We start from the raw sequence: 12,955 nt of genomic DNA on the forward strand, positions 1-12,955 counted from the left end.
TGCTGGGAGGGGAACCTCCCCGAAATAAACACGGACCTTGACGCACTGAGTTGGCGCTCCGCAGCCTTTATTGGTGCACATGGCCCTGGGGTGCTCCCCCAGCCCGGGTTGGGATTGTGCCTCTTCCACAGGTCATGAGGTGCTAGGGAGTCGGACTGGAGGTGACCCCTGGAAGAACCTCCAATTGGGTCTCGGGCTGCTACTGCACTCCTGTGTTATTGTGGGGTCTGTGTTGTTATTGCAGGGTCTCAGGCACTATGTGGGCTGTGTTATTGTAGGGTCACTGCTGTTACTGCAGGGTCTCAGGCAGTACGTGGTCTATTGTTATAAGGCTTCAGACACTACACAGGCTGCTGTGAACACTGCTATTACTGTAGGGTTTCGGCCACATGGGCCATATATCATTGTAGGGTTGCTGTTATTGTAGGGTCTCTTGCTGCCACTTGCAGATGCCGTTTCCCCACTGACGGTGGCAGAGGCTGTGACACACTGTGTTTTCACATGGCATCATCCTGGGATTGTGAGACATAGGGAGATTCTCCCCACACTGCTTTGCCACTGTCAGGCTTGTTATTGTAGGGTCTCCCCAGCAATGGGGTGTTCCCACAGGATCTTCCCATGCACAGCTCTCACTGCAGGTGCCTCCCGCTCCTGTTACTGTAGGGTCTCCTGCTTCTGCAGTGGATCTGCTGTACACCTGTTGCTGCGGGATCTCTCTGTGCTATTCTATCACTGTGGGGTCTCCCCTCACCCAGGTGTTCTTGTAGGGTCTCCCAATATTTGTCCTCTATCACAGGGTCTCACGATGCTCATCTCTTATTGTGTGCTCCCCTCATACTGCACTGTTTCCTCATGTTTGCCTGTTACAATGGGATCTCCCCACACTCTGGTTATAGGAGGGGCATTTGCCTGTTATTATGGGCTGCTCTGTTATTGTAGGCTCTCCCCACTGCTGCAGCCCCCGTGCTGCAGTTGAGAACCACGCTGGGTGTTGTAGGGCCGCCATGTTGCTACAGGCCCACAACCCACAGCCCAATCCCAAGAGAGCGGGGGGTTGAGATTGGGATGTGGGCCCCTGGGGGATGATCTGGGGGATGCAAAGCCCGGCCCTGGCCCCACATCCCCACCCCCCGCCGTAGCTATTTGAAGTGGGAGAGGAAATGACTGACAGGGTACTGGGGCGAGTCGATGCCCAGCGCCTGGCACAGCCCCAGCAGCCGCCCGCAGGCTTCAGCAGGGCCATCCCCAGCGCAGGCCACACTCAGGCAGGGCTCCTCGTAGTGCCCGCCTGCCTCCTCAAATAGCGGGTTGAGGCGCACTAGGCCACGCTGCTGCAGGCCCTGCAGGGCTGCCATGACGCCACCGCGCAGGGCCTGGCCATGCTCCGACGCCAGGCACATGATGCCCGCCAGCTGCTGCCGGGGTGAAGGCCGGGAGGGCAGCACGGGCGGCAGACCCAGTGCTAGCAGCACGGCAGCCAGCAGCAGGTCGGGCCCATAGACGGCGCGGATCCAGTCGCGCAAGTAGAAGCCGCCCATGCGAGGGTTGATCTCCAGCAGGCGCGGCCCGGAAGGGCCCAGCTTCAGCTCCACGTTGAAGACGCCATGCCGTAGCCCACAGGCCCGGCAGCAGCGCAGGGCTGCCCGCACCAGCTGGGCCTGCCGGTCAGCGGGCAGGCAGGAGGGCAGTATGGCCGCCGTCTCCAGGAAGGTGGGGAGGCGTGTGGGGCCGTTGTCCGACACCCAGGCGCCCAGCAGTCGGCCCTCGAACAGCACCAGGTCAACATCGTGCTCAGTGCCCGGCACATACTCCATCAGCAGCATGGCGTTGCCCCAGCCCAGCCCTATGCCTGGGTGGTCGGCATCGGCCCGCAGGTCGTACCACAGCTGGGCTGCGTGCGCGTGACACTGCCCGGCACTCTCCACCAGCCGCACACCCACTGCCCCTGCCCCGAACTCCAGCTTGGCCACGGCGGGGAAGGGCACAGCGCCCGCCGCCCGCTCCACATCGCCATGGCTGCGCAGCCGGCGGCAGGGCACGGCAAAGGCAGCGGGAGGCGGGCGGCCGTGGCGGCAGCGCTGCAGGTGCTGGTGGGTACGGCTCTTCTGCTTGGCCAGGCGCACGGCAGCGGGAGGGCAGCCAGGCAAGCCCAGCCGCTGGCACAGCAGCGCTGTCAGCACCACGCAGTCATCCCAGTAGGAGAGGCAGGCGTCGGGCTGCAGCCCGCGGGCGCGCAGCATCTCCAGCACATGCTCAGCGTGCTCCTCGTCCCGACGGTGCTCCCGGCTGTCATAAGGCAGGAAGGTCTCCACCAACCCAGCTGCAAAGTGCTCGGGGTCCGACTCTACCAGGTGGATCTGCAGCACCAAGCTGGTGGCACCACGGAGCGGTAGGACACAGTGTACCCACTCCATGGCAACACTACCTAGCGTTCACTCTGTAGCCTACAGATGGCTCCATCATCTCTGTCCTTGGTCCTGGTGTCCTGCCCCCATTCCCAGCCTATCCTCATCCCCACCAAGTCCTGGTCTCCCCATACCCATCTGTAATTCCCAGTCTCCAGCCAGTACCAGTGCCCCTGTACCCAGCCTGTTCCTGTCCTTCCAGTTCCTGATTGTCCGTGTCCTCATCCCTGGCCCTAAGACCCCTGTCCCCAGTGCAGTTCCCACATACATAGGCTGTCTTCAGCCCTATCCTTCATCTCTGTCCCCATTCCCACCACAACAAGATCCCCCCAGTCCCTATCCTAGCTTCCCTGATCCCAGCCACTACAGGTCCTCTTTTTTCATTCCTGATGTCATTCCCTAGGTTCGCTTTCACTCTGAAGCCTACTGTTGGCCCTATCTGCTCACCCGCAGGCCGTACTCGCGTGCTGCCTCCCAGACGAAGCTCTTGCTGACTCCTCCAGCCCCGATCAGCAGGATGTCCTTGCCTTCAACTAGGTGGCACTGCGCCCGGTGCAGCAGGCACTCGGCCAGCAGTCGCGGCATGTCTCCAGCAGACTGCCCCACATCATGCCCCATGCCCTCAAACAGCAGGCAAGTCTCCAGGCAGCGCAGGCAGTTGGTAGAGAGGGCCACCAACTCCAGGGTGTCGTCCACGCACGCCAACAGGAAATCCACACCTTGGGGACACAGAGTGCTCAGTGCCACAAGGCCACCAGCACCACTTGCCTCCAAGGGAGCAGGCCTGAGGTCAGAGCTCACCAAGGATGTCGGTGTGGGCACGAGCACCACCACGCTGAGTGGGGCTCAGCTCACCCTCTGCAGCTAGGAGGGCAGCCATGGTGGCCTCAGCGGCCTCCCGCAGCCGCCCTGCCAGTGCCTGCCGCTGTGCCGCATCTGCCAGGCCCCACTGCCGCAGGCTGGAGTCCAGGCCCAAGGGCAGCACCGAACCGTGCCGCACTGGCGCCTCTGCCCGCCCCGCAGTACAGGCCACCTGTGGGGACATGCCACCAAGGGGACACAGGATGACACTGGGATGCAGGTGGGTGTCCCCAAGGCAGGGATGTGGGCTGCCAGCTCCCAGGGCACGGGGACTCATGTGCTGGCACCCAGAGCCCGGGGCAGGGGATGCTCACAGCCACACCCAGCCACACCTGGCCCAAGGAGAGGGGCTGCAGGAAAGGGGGTGGGGGCTTCCGACCCCACCCACGGATGTACCCGCCAGCCCCGCCCCCCAGACCATACCTGGCAGAGCTGGGGCCGGTCTCCCCAGGACCGGCAGACGACGGTGCAGATGCGCAGGGCCATGGGCAGCTGCGGGGCTGCGCTGCCTGAGGGGCGAGGGACAGGGCAGGGACAGCAGCATCCCACCCACAACCCCCAGCTCACCCTGCGGTGTCCCAGCCCCAGGGAATGGCCAAGGACAGTCCCCCCCAGTGCCATGCTCACCCCAGCCCAGGGGACAGTAGGGGCAGGAGGTTACCTTCCCCCTAACCCTTAGGGACTGAGTCCAAGGTGGCCACCCCCCCACCCATGGGTGGACACGAGGGAGCCCCCAGAAGCCCTTCCTGGGTGGTGGGTACCCGAGGGGGGTCTTACGTGGGGGCAGAGTGGGTAGGCGCGCGGTGGGCACCAGGGCTTCCAGCAGGATGCTCTCCTCCTCCCGTAGCCCCTTCAGCAGGGCTGCCACTGCCTGTACCACTGCCTCGCCCTCCACCTTCCTGTGGGTGCTGCGGGGGTCCGTTCCACGCCACCGCCACCCTGACAGCCGCACTGCCACCTGTGTACAGGGCAATGTCACCCCATACCACCCTTTCACAGCACCACATGCCACCCTGTCCGTGTTACCACACGCCACCAGACTGCACCACCCTGCCGCCCCTGTCCCAGGCAGCACCATGTCACCTTGTCCCACGTCATCCCGTCCCACTCCACCCAAGCATCGTGCCACCCTGTCCCCCCCCCTGCCATCCCTCCTCCCCCACATTTTGCCAAGTCCCTCCTGCTGTCCCCACCTGATCATAGGGCTGCATGGTGCTGCCCTCCAAGAAGGCGTCCACCTCATCCTGCACCAGGCTCTCCTGGCCCTGGGGGTCCTGTAGCCTCACCAGGCGTATTCCGGGGGGGTTGGGCTCCTCAGGCAGGGTCTCCCACAGCCCCGTGATGAAGGCCAGGGTGGGGGGCACAGGCAGGCCAGCACGGGCAGACAGCAACCAGCGAGAGAGCAGGGGGTCCTCCAGCCAGCGTGCCAGTGGTGCTGAGCCTCCAGTGGGGCAATCGAGGTCACGGGCCAGCTCACCCTCCCAACTGCCCTCGGACCCAAAGGTGCCAGTGACATAGGTAGCACGCCGGGGAGGCACAAATTCTTCCAGGGCAGTGCAGCCCCCTGCCTCGAAGGAGACCCCCCTGGAGAGCAGCAAGGACCACGTGCCTGGTGATGTCTCTGAGGGTATGCGGCTGGCCCAGGCAGGTGCCAGGCACAGCACCATGGCACCTGTGGGTGGCACAGGATGAGCAGTGGCTGTGTCCCCACACACCACGGGGGCTGCTGAGTGCCGGGCCTGGGGGACAGGGCCATACTCACCTGGGCAGCGGGTGCCACCCTCCAGCAAGATGGGCAGGAAGGCAGTGGGGGAGCCCAGTATGCACACAGTCATATCCAGCTGGCCAAATCCTGCAGCAAGGCAGTGGTAGGGTGCATGGGACCTGTTGCCACCCCATGCGAGTAGCCCATGTCCTCAGCCTGGCACTGTGACCCCAGCCCAGCACCACAACCCCAAGCTGACACCACAGTCCCCAGCCCAGCTGTGAAACACAAAACTGTTTTTTTTTTGTCAGAAAGCTCGCTTCGTGAAGCCTTTTTGGTGATAAGACTCTGACAACTGCTAATTATCTAGAGGGGCAAGTGGTGGGTGCCACTGTGCTCCAGGACTGCTGCTCATGATTGTAAACATAAGCAGATAGGGGACAAGCAGTTTTTTTCAGGGTGCAGCTTGAAGGACCTGACCACTGCCAAAGGTGATAATGCTTTGCATATGGCAATGAAGGCACCACCCACTGCTGGCTTAACTGCTGGGCCAAGTGTGCCACAGTAACAGAGCGAAAAGAAGAAGTCCTGTAAACTGGAGCAAGACACCAGCACTGTGCCCTGCTGCCAACCCACCTCTTAGCAGCCTGGTGTCCCCAGCTTGGCACCACAGTGCTGTACCACAACCCCAGCCTGCCACTGCATCCCCAAGCCACACCAAGCCCCTGTACTGTCCTATCCCACCATCCCACCACCCTGTGCCACCCATATCCATACCAGTGCGTGGCTGGCCGGTGCGGTCTACGGTAAGGGGCATCCCCTCCAGGCGCAGGGTGCGCTGTAGCACCTCATAGGCATGGGCAGTGGGGTCGGGGTGCTCGCTGTCCTCAGGTCCCTCGCCGTCGGACACTTCCTCCTCCTGCCAGCCCGGACACAGCGCCTCGGGGCCGGTCCATTCCTGCTCCTTCATGCTCAGAGCCTGCTCCGCGCTCAGCTGGTCCACTGAGAGCTGTCACAGGGCACGGTCGAGCTGGCACCGCAACAGGCACCACAACGGGCACGAGGGCCGTAGGTTCAGGGGGAGCATCGGGCAGTCAAGGGACGTCGCTGGGGCGGTGGTGTCGGGGTGCCCGGGAGCAGTGCCAGCCCCCGGACAAAGCGTCCCCTTGTCCCCGCAGGGTCACGCGGAGGCGGTGGGCACGGCGCTGCCACACGGAGCGCCGGCACCACCCAGCCCCGCCGAGAAGGGGAAGGGGCCCCCTGCCCTCACGCCCCGTGTCACCACTCACCATGCTGCGGGCGTCGGAGGGCTGCAAGAGACGGGAGGGGGGTTACAGTGAACAGGACACAGCCGGAGCGGTCAGCCGCCCCGTGATGCCACGATGCGCTCGGAGGGAAACTGAGGCACGCGCGGCCACGCGGCCCCACGGGGACGAGCCGTGCCCGCAGTCACGCGTGGTCGCTGGCAGTGGAGTAGCCCCGTGCCCCGGCTTAGCGGCACAGAGAGCTATTGTCCCCGGCTTCCACCCGCCCGTCCCCGGCGCCGCGCGGTGCCGCCCCGCACGTCCCTCGGCTTAGCACGACGGCTGCCCGCGATTTCACCGCCGGACACGCGTGGCACAGCGCACCCGAACACCCACTGACACGCGTGGCGCCGCCACCGCCCGCACCCACCGGCGGTCGCTGTCGCTGTCGGGCGGCTGTGGCGGTGGTGCCCGTGAAGCTGTGCCCGTTCTGCACCGGCGGCGACGACGCCTCCAGCGGCAGAGGGGCGTCCCCGGGGGAGGGCGCAGGGCGGAGCGGGGAGGCGGGGGAGAGGAATCGGAGGATGTGCGGAGTGTGCGGGCACCTGGATTCAGGGGTGTGGGGTATGGGGTGTGAGGGAACTATAGGGGCGTGGAAGTGACGATGCGGGGGCACGAGTATATGGGGCATAGAAGTATGGTGGAATGGAGATGGGGGACATGGAGGCCTGGGGAGAAAGGTTTATGAGAATGTGGGGACACGGGGATTTGGGAATATGAGGATACGTGGAGACAAGGGTATGGGGATGTGGCAACAGGTGTATAGGAGGATATGGAGGTAAGGGAACGCAAGGATATGGGAAACAGGGGATTTGAGAATAGGGGGACATGGCGGCTGAGGAATGTCGGAATAGGGACGGCTGGATTCGAGGACACGGGACACGGAGACATGGGGATATGACAACAGTGGGATGTGAGGCTGCACGGATTTGGGGACACAGAACACGAGCAGCGGGGCACGCAGCTGGCATCGGAGCCAGGGACAGTTGCTGGGGTCGGTCGGGGACAGCAGCGCAGCTGACACCGCGGGGCTGAAATGTCACCACGGGCGCCGAGCCAGGGTCTGGCTGCACCGCACGGCTCGCATGGCACGTGGGGGGTTGCAGCAGCGGCATGGCGGCACAAGCGGCACTGATGGCACAAATGGCACAAGTGACGCAGGTGGAGCCCGTGGCACAAGTGGCACCGCTGGTACACGTCTCCATGGAGCTCCCCACGCGCGTCCCCGCGCCGCGAGAGTAGCAACAGCCTCCGGGCAACGAACAGCACGGCGCGGCCGCCCCAGCAGCGCCCCGTGGGAACGGGGAGCCACGATGCGCCTCCGCGGCCTCCGATCCGGCAGGGGGCACCCTCCCCACCTGCCGCTCGTCCTGGCCGCTCTCTATGGCTGCGGGGCCGGGGCCGGGGCCGGGGCGGGGGGGGAAGCAGCGTCCGGCGGCCATGGCAGACACCGAGAAGCTCAACCTTGATTCCATCATCGGCCGCCTCCTGGAGGGTGAGCGGTGGGCTTCGGGCTCCGAGACGACCTTGGGCGCGGCTAGGGGCGGGAAGGGCTGGGGCTGTGCCGCGAGGGCTGTGCCTCCAGCCGCTGAGCTGGAGGACGGGGATGCGAGCCGGGGCCTGCGGGAAAACGTGGGGCCGTGGGGAGCACTGGGAGTATGGGGGCTGCGGGGCACCGGGGAGCTGCGGGGGACTGGGGGACCGTGGGGCCTCGGGGAACTGTGGGGAGCCGGGGGGTGGGAGCCGCTGGGGGTTGTGGGGGACCCGGGGGGCTGTTGAGGGATCCGGGCGGCTGTGGGAAAAAGGGGCTGCGAGTGACCGGGGGGCTGTAGAGGGCCGGGGGCCCTGGGGGCTATGCGGGACTGCTGGGACACAGCCGTCTCTGGCAGCTCTGGGGGTGGAGTGGGTTTCACTGAAGGCCACCCCTGCACAGTACAAGGCTCACGGCCGGGGAAGAACGTACAGCTGACAGAGAACGAGATACGGGGGCTGTGCCTGAAGTCACGGGAGATATTCCTGAGCCAGCCCATTCTGCTGGAGCTGGAAGCCCCCCTCAAGATCTGTGGTGAGCAGCAGGCCAGGGGAATGGGTGGGGGGTGGGCTGGGTGCCAGCATCACTGTGTGTCCCCTGTGATCCTCTTACAGGTGACATCCACGGGCAGTACTACGACTTGCTGCGGCTCTTTGAGTATGGGGGCTTTCCCCCCGAGAGCAACTACCTGTTTCTGGGTGACTACGTGGACCGGGGCAAACAGTCGCTGGAGACCATCTGCCTGCTGCTGGCCTACAAGATCAAGTACCCTGAGAACTTCTTCCTGCTGCGTGGCAACCATGAATGTGCTAGCATCAACCGCATCTATGGCTTCTATGACGAGTGTGAGTGCCACACCAACCCCACTGCTGACAAACAGGACTGCCCCCACCTTCTCACCCCAGTACCAACCCCATACATACAGCCAGCCTAAAGTCCCCACTGCCATCCCCGTCTGCAGCTCTTCCATTTCATGCAGACCTCATGCCCTCATCCCAGCCACCTCCATGATCTCCCACCCCCCTGGAGGGTTCAGTGCTACTCTGTGTACAGTGTGGGACACCGGGGAGTGGGGAGGGTGGAGCACAGCCCGCAGGAAGGGCTCCTGTGAGCAGCCACCCCGCTGCCTCACAGGCAAGCGGCGATACAACATCAAGCTGTGGAAGACCTTCACCGACTGCTTCAACTGCTTGCCCATTGCTGCCATTGTGGATGAGAAGATCTTCTGCTGCCATGGAGGTGGGCACAGGACTGGGGGCTGCTGCCTGGGTCCAGAGGCTGCCCTACAGCATAACCTGAGTCTCCTATCCCATGCAGGGCTGTCCCCTGACCTGCAGTCGATGGAGCAGATCCGGCGCATCATGCGACCCACAGACGTGCCCGACCAGGGCCTGCTGTGTGATCTGCTCTGGTCTGACCCTGACAAGGATGTGCAGGGCTGGGGTGAGAACGACCGCGGTGTCTCCTTCACCTTTGGGGCTGAGGTGGTGGCCAAGTTTCTGCACAAGCATGACCTGGACCTCATCTGCCGGGCACACCAGGTACTGGGCTCAGGCCCCACCCTGGCTCCATACCACTGGAGTTTTTCCCAGGAGCGGACATTTACTCTTGAGGATTGTGATCGGGCTCTTTTGAAGGGGATGCTGTCCCCTGGGGGGGTTTATGGGCCCCGTGGACAGGGCACAAGGAGATCTGAGTGCTGCCGCCCCGCAGGTGGTGGAGGATGGCTACGAGTTCTTTGCCAAGCGCCAGCTCGTCACCCTCTTCTCTGCACCCAACTACTGCGGGGAGTTCGACAACGCAGGTGCCATGATGAGCGTGGATGAGACCCTCATGTGCTCCTTCCAGGTGAGTCGGGGCTTTGCTGGGGAGGGGGCAGCACACAGGGCTCTGCCCGCAGCCCCCCCACTCACCTTCTTCCCCACAGATTCTGAAACCGGCAGACAAGAACAAGGGCAAGTATGGGCAGTTCAGTGGGCTGAACCCCGCTGGCCGCCCTGTCACCCCGCCGCGCAACTCTGCAAAAGCCAAGAAGTGAGTGCCCATCACCAGCAGCCCCAGCACCACGTTGCTCTTCTCTCCATTTGTTTTTTTATTTGTAAGATCCTGTCTCTCCTGCCACTTTCTACTGTACCAAATGCACTCTCTGGGGCAGAACATGCCTCTCGGATGGCAGTGAAGGCGAGGCAGGAGGCTTTTTTGGGGAATAAACTTGTAATGGGTCTTAAGATGTGGGTTTGGGATTATCCTGCATGCCCAGACAGTGCCAGCTGCTGTGCTGTGGCATCAGAATGGGGGCTCTCAGCACTCAGCATCACTGTCCTCTGCCAACACTTCCTGGCTGGGGGCTGGACCAGGCCCCTTTGGCGTCAGCACAGAACCGAAAAACAGCGAGCGGAACTTGGGGAGTGAAAAGACAAAGGGTCAGAAGTCCATGCCAGTCCTCTACCCCTTCCCCCCATGTCAGTGCCCATCCCCACCTTCTTGTGAGGGGGTGTCCCTGGCACAACTCCATCCTCCTCCTCCTCAGGGTCACTTTTTGCAGGGCAAGGTGTGTGCAGGGAGAAGGTGGGGCTGAGGGATGCCCCTGCTTCCCCCTCACAGGCACTACTTTCCAAGGCCACCACGTAGGACTCGAGGTTATCAGCAAAGTCATCGGAGGGGGCAGGTGGGTGGGAGATGCTGCTGGAGGGAGCAGTAAGTGAGTAAATGCTGGGCAGCATTAGGACTGTACACTAGTCCCTACTGCTGGCAGCATGGGGCCATTCACTCTGATCCTGATTGATGGCAACGGGCTGTTACCCATTGGTAGCAGGGGGTGGCTGTGAGTCGCTCTCTGGGTCCAGGAGGGTGGCCAGGACAAGGTGTGCCTCCATCAGGGAGTCATCCAGGGTGAAGATGGCTGGCCTGGGGGCACACATGGACTGTGGGAGAGTCCTGGAGGATGGGTCTGGGTGAATGAGGGACACTGTGGTGTTGTCTCCTACCTGCCAGGCTCATCGTAGTGGATAGTAAGAGGCAGACTGGAGGCCTCGGCAAAGCTCAGGAGCCCCTGGGGGGAGATGGGGCTTAGTGGGTCTGAGGGGCCACTGGGATGTGGGGCACAGGGTCATAGTCACACTCACCCTGAACTCCTTGAGACAGAAAGTGATGCAGGAGCCAGGCACCACTGCCACCTCCTGGAACTCATCTGGCGCCAACCACAGCTCTGTCACCATGGCCTTGCCAGGCTCTGCAGTGCAGCAGTCAGCGCCAGCTCCAGCAGACCCCTTCCTGTCCCCGTGCCCCATCCCCACTCACCACTGCCCTCCTCCAGATGGCTGCGCAGCCCGATTCGGCCCCCAGCAGCAGCTCCCAGCGTCACCTCTGCCAGCGTCTGTGGGAAGTGCACCACTGCCTCCGCCAACACCCTGCAGTGAGGGCACTCAGCACCATAACCCCCCCAGTAGTCCCCATCCCACATCCCCCAGCACTCACTGTGCAGGAGCACACAGCTGGCTGGCGCAGCACTGCGTGTTGAAGATGGCCTGCAGCTGCTCACACTCCTGGAAGGCCAGCTGGTGGGTGCGGGTGACACCTGCAGGACAGCCCCATTAACCCCCACTGTAGCCCTGTGACCCCCTCCCAGTGCTGTTACCTCCCCCTCACCATGCTTGCAGTGTAGCTGTAACACCAGGTGCCCAGCGCAGGGCTGCAGCAGCACCAGGCAGCGCTCCACCGACTTGTCCAAAGTTGGCAGCGAGCGGAACACGCCCAGGAAGGACTGGGGATAAGGACAGCATCACTGCCTGTCCCTCCTGGAGGGACAGACATAGGGAGGTTTTGAGGGAGTCTGCACCTTCATCAGCACCTTACAGCGGGTGCCGGGGGGGCCTGGCTCGTAGCACTGGAAGAATAGCGGCACGAAGAAAAAAGAGGCGAAGGCGGAGCGGGAGGCACTGGCGGCACGCAGGGACAGCTGAGGGCGGACAGGGGGTGGCACCGGGCACCGGGGGGCCGGGGCCACAGCCACGTCCCGGCATCCCCCTGTGCCCATACCCCAGTGTCAGAGGGCTCCAGGTAGAGGTGGTCGCCGACACGGGACAGCGCGTGCACAGCATGGCCGAGGGCTGTGTGTGGAGGGGGGATCAGAGGGAGCAGACGGCAGACGGCACCCCCCGACCCCCCTCCGCCTCCCCATCCCACCTTTCACGTTGCCGCCTTCGATGACGCACTTCATGGCGACGGGGATGCGGGAAAAGCACGTGGAGAGCCGGCCCACCAGCCGCGCCCCCCAACCCCCGGGGGCCGGATGGTGGCCCCGCCTTTCCCCCTCCCCCTCGCCCGGTGGTCGCGTCCGCCGCCCGCAGCGCCCTCCCGGCAGCGCCCTGCGCGGCCCCGCCCGCCCCTGCGCCCCCACCGGCCCCGCAGAGCCCCCGCCCGCCTCACTGCCGCGCCGTGCCGCCACCTTCCCCACTCCCGCGCCCGCCGCACTCCCATTGGGCGGAAGCTCGCCTTCTTCCCGCCCCCGCCGGCGGCCCATTGGTGGCCCCGACCTCGTGACGGCGTCCAAGCCGCGGGCATCGCCTCACGTGATACCGGGGGCAGGGCCTCGCTCCCAGTCCTGCCCCCTCCGCCCCTCGGCGCGCTCGGGGGCGGGCCCTCTCCGGCCGGCCCGCTCGCTATTGGGTGGTGTAACACAGGCGCCACCGCGGATTGGAGAGTGGCCGGAGCGACGTGCCGTGTAGCCAATGGGGCCTCGAGGAGCAGAGGCGGGGAGAGGCCGAGTACGCTCCCCTCAGGTGATGGGGACTCGTGGGCTGGGTGGGATGCCGTGCAGCTCCGGCCTGGGCGCGGTTTTCCTTTCAGGCCCTCCGCCTCAGGCGGGACTTCTCTGGGCCTCTCTGGTTTCCCATAGCCCAACTTCGATGCTGCGCCTTTCCTACTACCCCAGCGCGGAAGGGCTCTCAGCTGTCTGGTGTGCCTATAGGTGAGTGCCGAGGGCTGGCTCTGCTGCCGTGGGTCACGTGTGTGAGCCGTGCTGTGCCGTGGGCCGCAGCTGCTCTTCTTCCTCCTGCTCTGCCCACGGGGCCCTGAGGCCTTTGGGCCCTCAGCAGCTCTCCACCAGTTGCCCCCAGTGCAGGGGGGGAGCTGGGGCACCGCTGGGGCA

General features: G+C 64.2%; 3 protein-coding genes across 5 annotated transcripts; 1 reads left to right on the forward strand and 2 right to left on the reverse strand.

The window, feature by feature from the left end:
* Window positions 1-50: 50 nt before the first annotated feature.
* On the reverse strand, window positions 51-6,921 carry CARNS1 (carnosine synthase 1). The gene is made up of 10 exons (XM_085223989.1): window positions 6,646-6,921; window positions 6,261-6,281; window positions 5,749-5,980; window positions 5,029-5,118; window positions 4,460-4,938; window positions 4,044-4,224; window positions 3,690-3,775; window positions 3,207-3,438; window positions 2,853-3,124; window positions 51-2,357 (listed from the first exon to the last, which is right to left on the reverse strand). Exons 1-10 carry the CDS (start codon window positions 6,904-6,906, stop codon window positions 1,140-1,142), a joined length of 3,072 nt encoding a protein of 1,023 aa, XP_085080115.1. The 5' UTR covers window positions 6,907-6,921; the 3' UTR covers window positions 51-1,139.
* Window positions 6,922-7,611: 690 nt separating this feature from the next.
* Window positions 7,612-10,034, forward strand: PPP1CA (protein phosphatase 1 catalytic subunit alpha). The gene is made up of 7 exons (XM_010727979.2): window positions 7,612-7,770; window positions 8,209-8,340; window positions 8,421-8,651; window positions 8,941-9,045; window positions 9,124-9,347; window positions 9,520-9,654; window positions 9,734-10,034. Exons 1-7 carry the CDS (start codon window positions 7,659-7,661, stop codon window positions 9,842-9,844), a joined length of 1,050 nt encoding a protein of 349 aa, XP_010726281.2. The 5' UTR covers window positions 7,612-7,658; the 3' UTR covers window positions 9,845-10,034.
* RAD9A (RAD9 checkpoint clamp component A) lies at window positions 9,879-12,151 on the reverse strand. Of its 3 annotated transcripts, none has more exons than XM_085224011.1 (11): window positions 11,992-12,151; window positions 11,845-11,915; window positions 11,657-11,764; window positions 11,455-11,569; window positions 11,284-11,383; window positions 11,107-11,216; window positions 10,932-11,038; window positions 10,794-10,858; window positions 10,609-10,713; window positions 10,287-10,491; window positions 9,879-10,206 (listed from the first exon to the last, which is right to left on the reverse strand). In XM_085224011.1, the coding sequence occupies exons 1-11, from the start codon at window positions 12,023-12,025 to the stop codon at window positions 10,108-10,110; spliced, it is 1,119 nt and encodes a 372-aa protein (XP_085080137.1). In that variant the 5' UTR covers window positions 12,026-12,151; the 3' UTR covers window positions 9,879-10,107. The 3 variants fall into 3 exon arrangements, with proteins under 3 accessions (XP_085080137.1, XP_085080136.1, XP_085080135.1); XM_085224010.1 differs by having other exon boundaries at window positions 10,287-10,488; window positions 11,645-11,764; XM_085224009.1 differs by having other exon boundaries at window positions 11,645-11,764.
* Between the last annotated feature and the right edge of the window lie 804 nt (window positions 12,152-12,955).

Source organism: Meleagris gallopavo, chromosome 5 (assembly GCF_905368555.1).
Source record: "Meleagris gallopavo chromosome 5, MGAL_WU_HG_1.1, whole genome shotgun sequence".
Lineage (NCBI taxonomy): Eukaryota > Metazoa > Chordata > Aves > Galliformes > Phasianidae > Meleagris > Meleagris gallopavo.

Bases quoted from the DNA above. Each gene is read 5' to 3' on its own strand.
- CARNS1 (XM_085223989.1), bottom strand. From the start codon at position 6,906: ATGCCCCATATACTCGTGCCCCCGCATCGTCACTTCCACGCCCCTATA. The intron at 4,939-5,028 runs GTGAGTATGGCC...TGCCACCCACAG, and splicing joins GGGTGGCACCCGCTGCCCAG to GTGCCATGGTGCTGTGCCTG. The intron at 3,125-3,206 runs GTGAGCTCTGAC...TGTGTCCCCAAG, and splicing joins TGCCCACACCGACATCCTTG to GTGTGGATTTCCTGTTGGCG.
- PPP1CA (XM_010727979.2), top strand. From the start codon at position 7,659: ATGGCTGCGGGGCCGGGGCCGGGGCCGGGGCGGGGGGGGAAGCAGCGT. The intron at 8,341-8,420 runs GTGAGCAGCAGG...ATCCTCTTACAG, and splicing joins AGCCCCCCTCAAGATCTGTG to GTGACATCCACGGGCAGTAC. The intron at 9,046-9,123 runs GTGGGCACAGGA...TATCCCATGCAG, and splicing joins GATCTTCTGCTGCCATGGAG to GGCTGTCCCCTGACCTGCAG.
- RAD9A (XM_085224009.1), bottom strand. From the start codon at position 12,025: ATGAAGTGCGTCATCGAAGGCGGCAACGTGAAAG. The intron at 11,217-11,283 runs GTGAGTGCTGGG...CCCTCACTGCAG, and splicing joins CAGCTGTGTGCTCCTGCACA to GGTGTTGGCGGAGGCAGTGG. The intron at 10,714-10,793 runs GTAGGAGACAAC...GTGTGCCCCCAG, and splicing joins CACTACGATGAGCCTGGCAG to GCCAGCCATCTTCACCCTGG.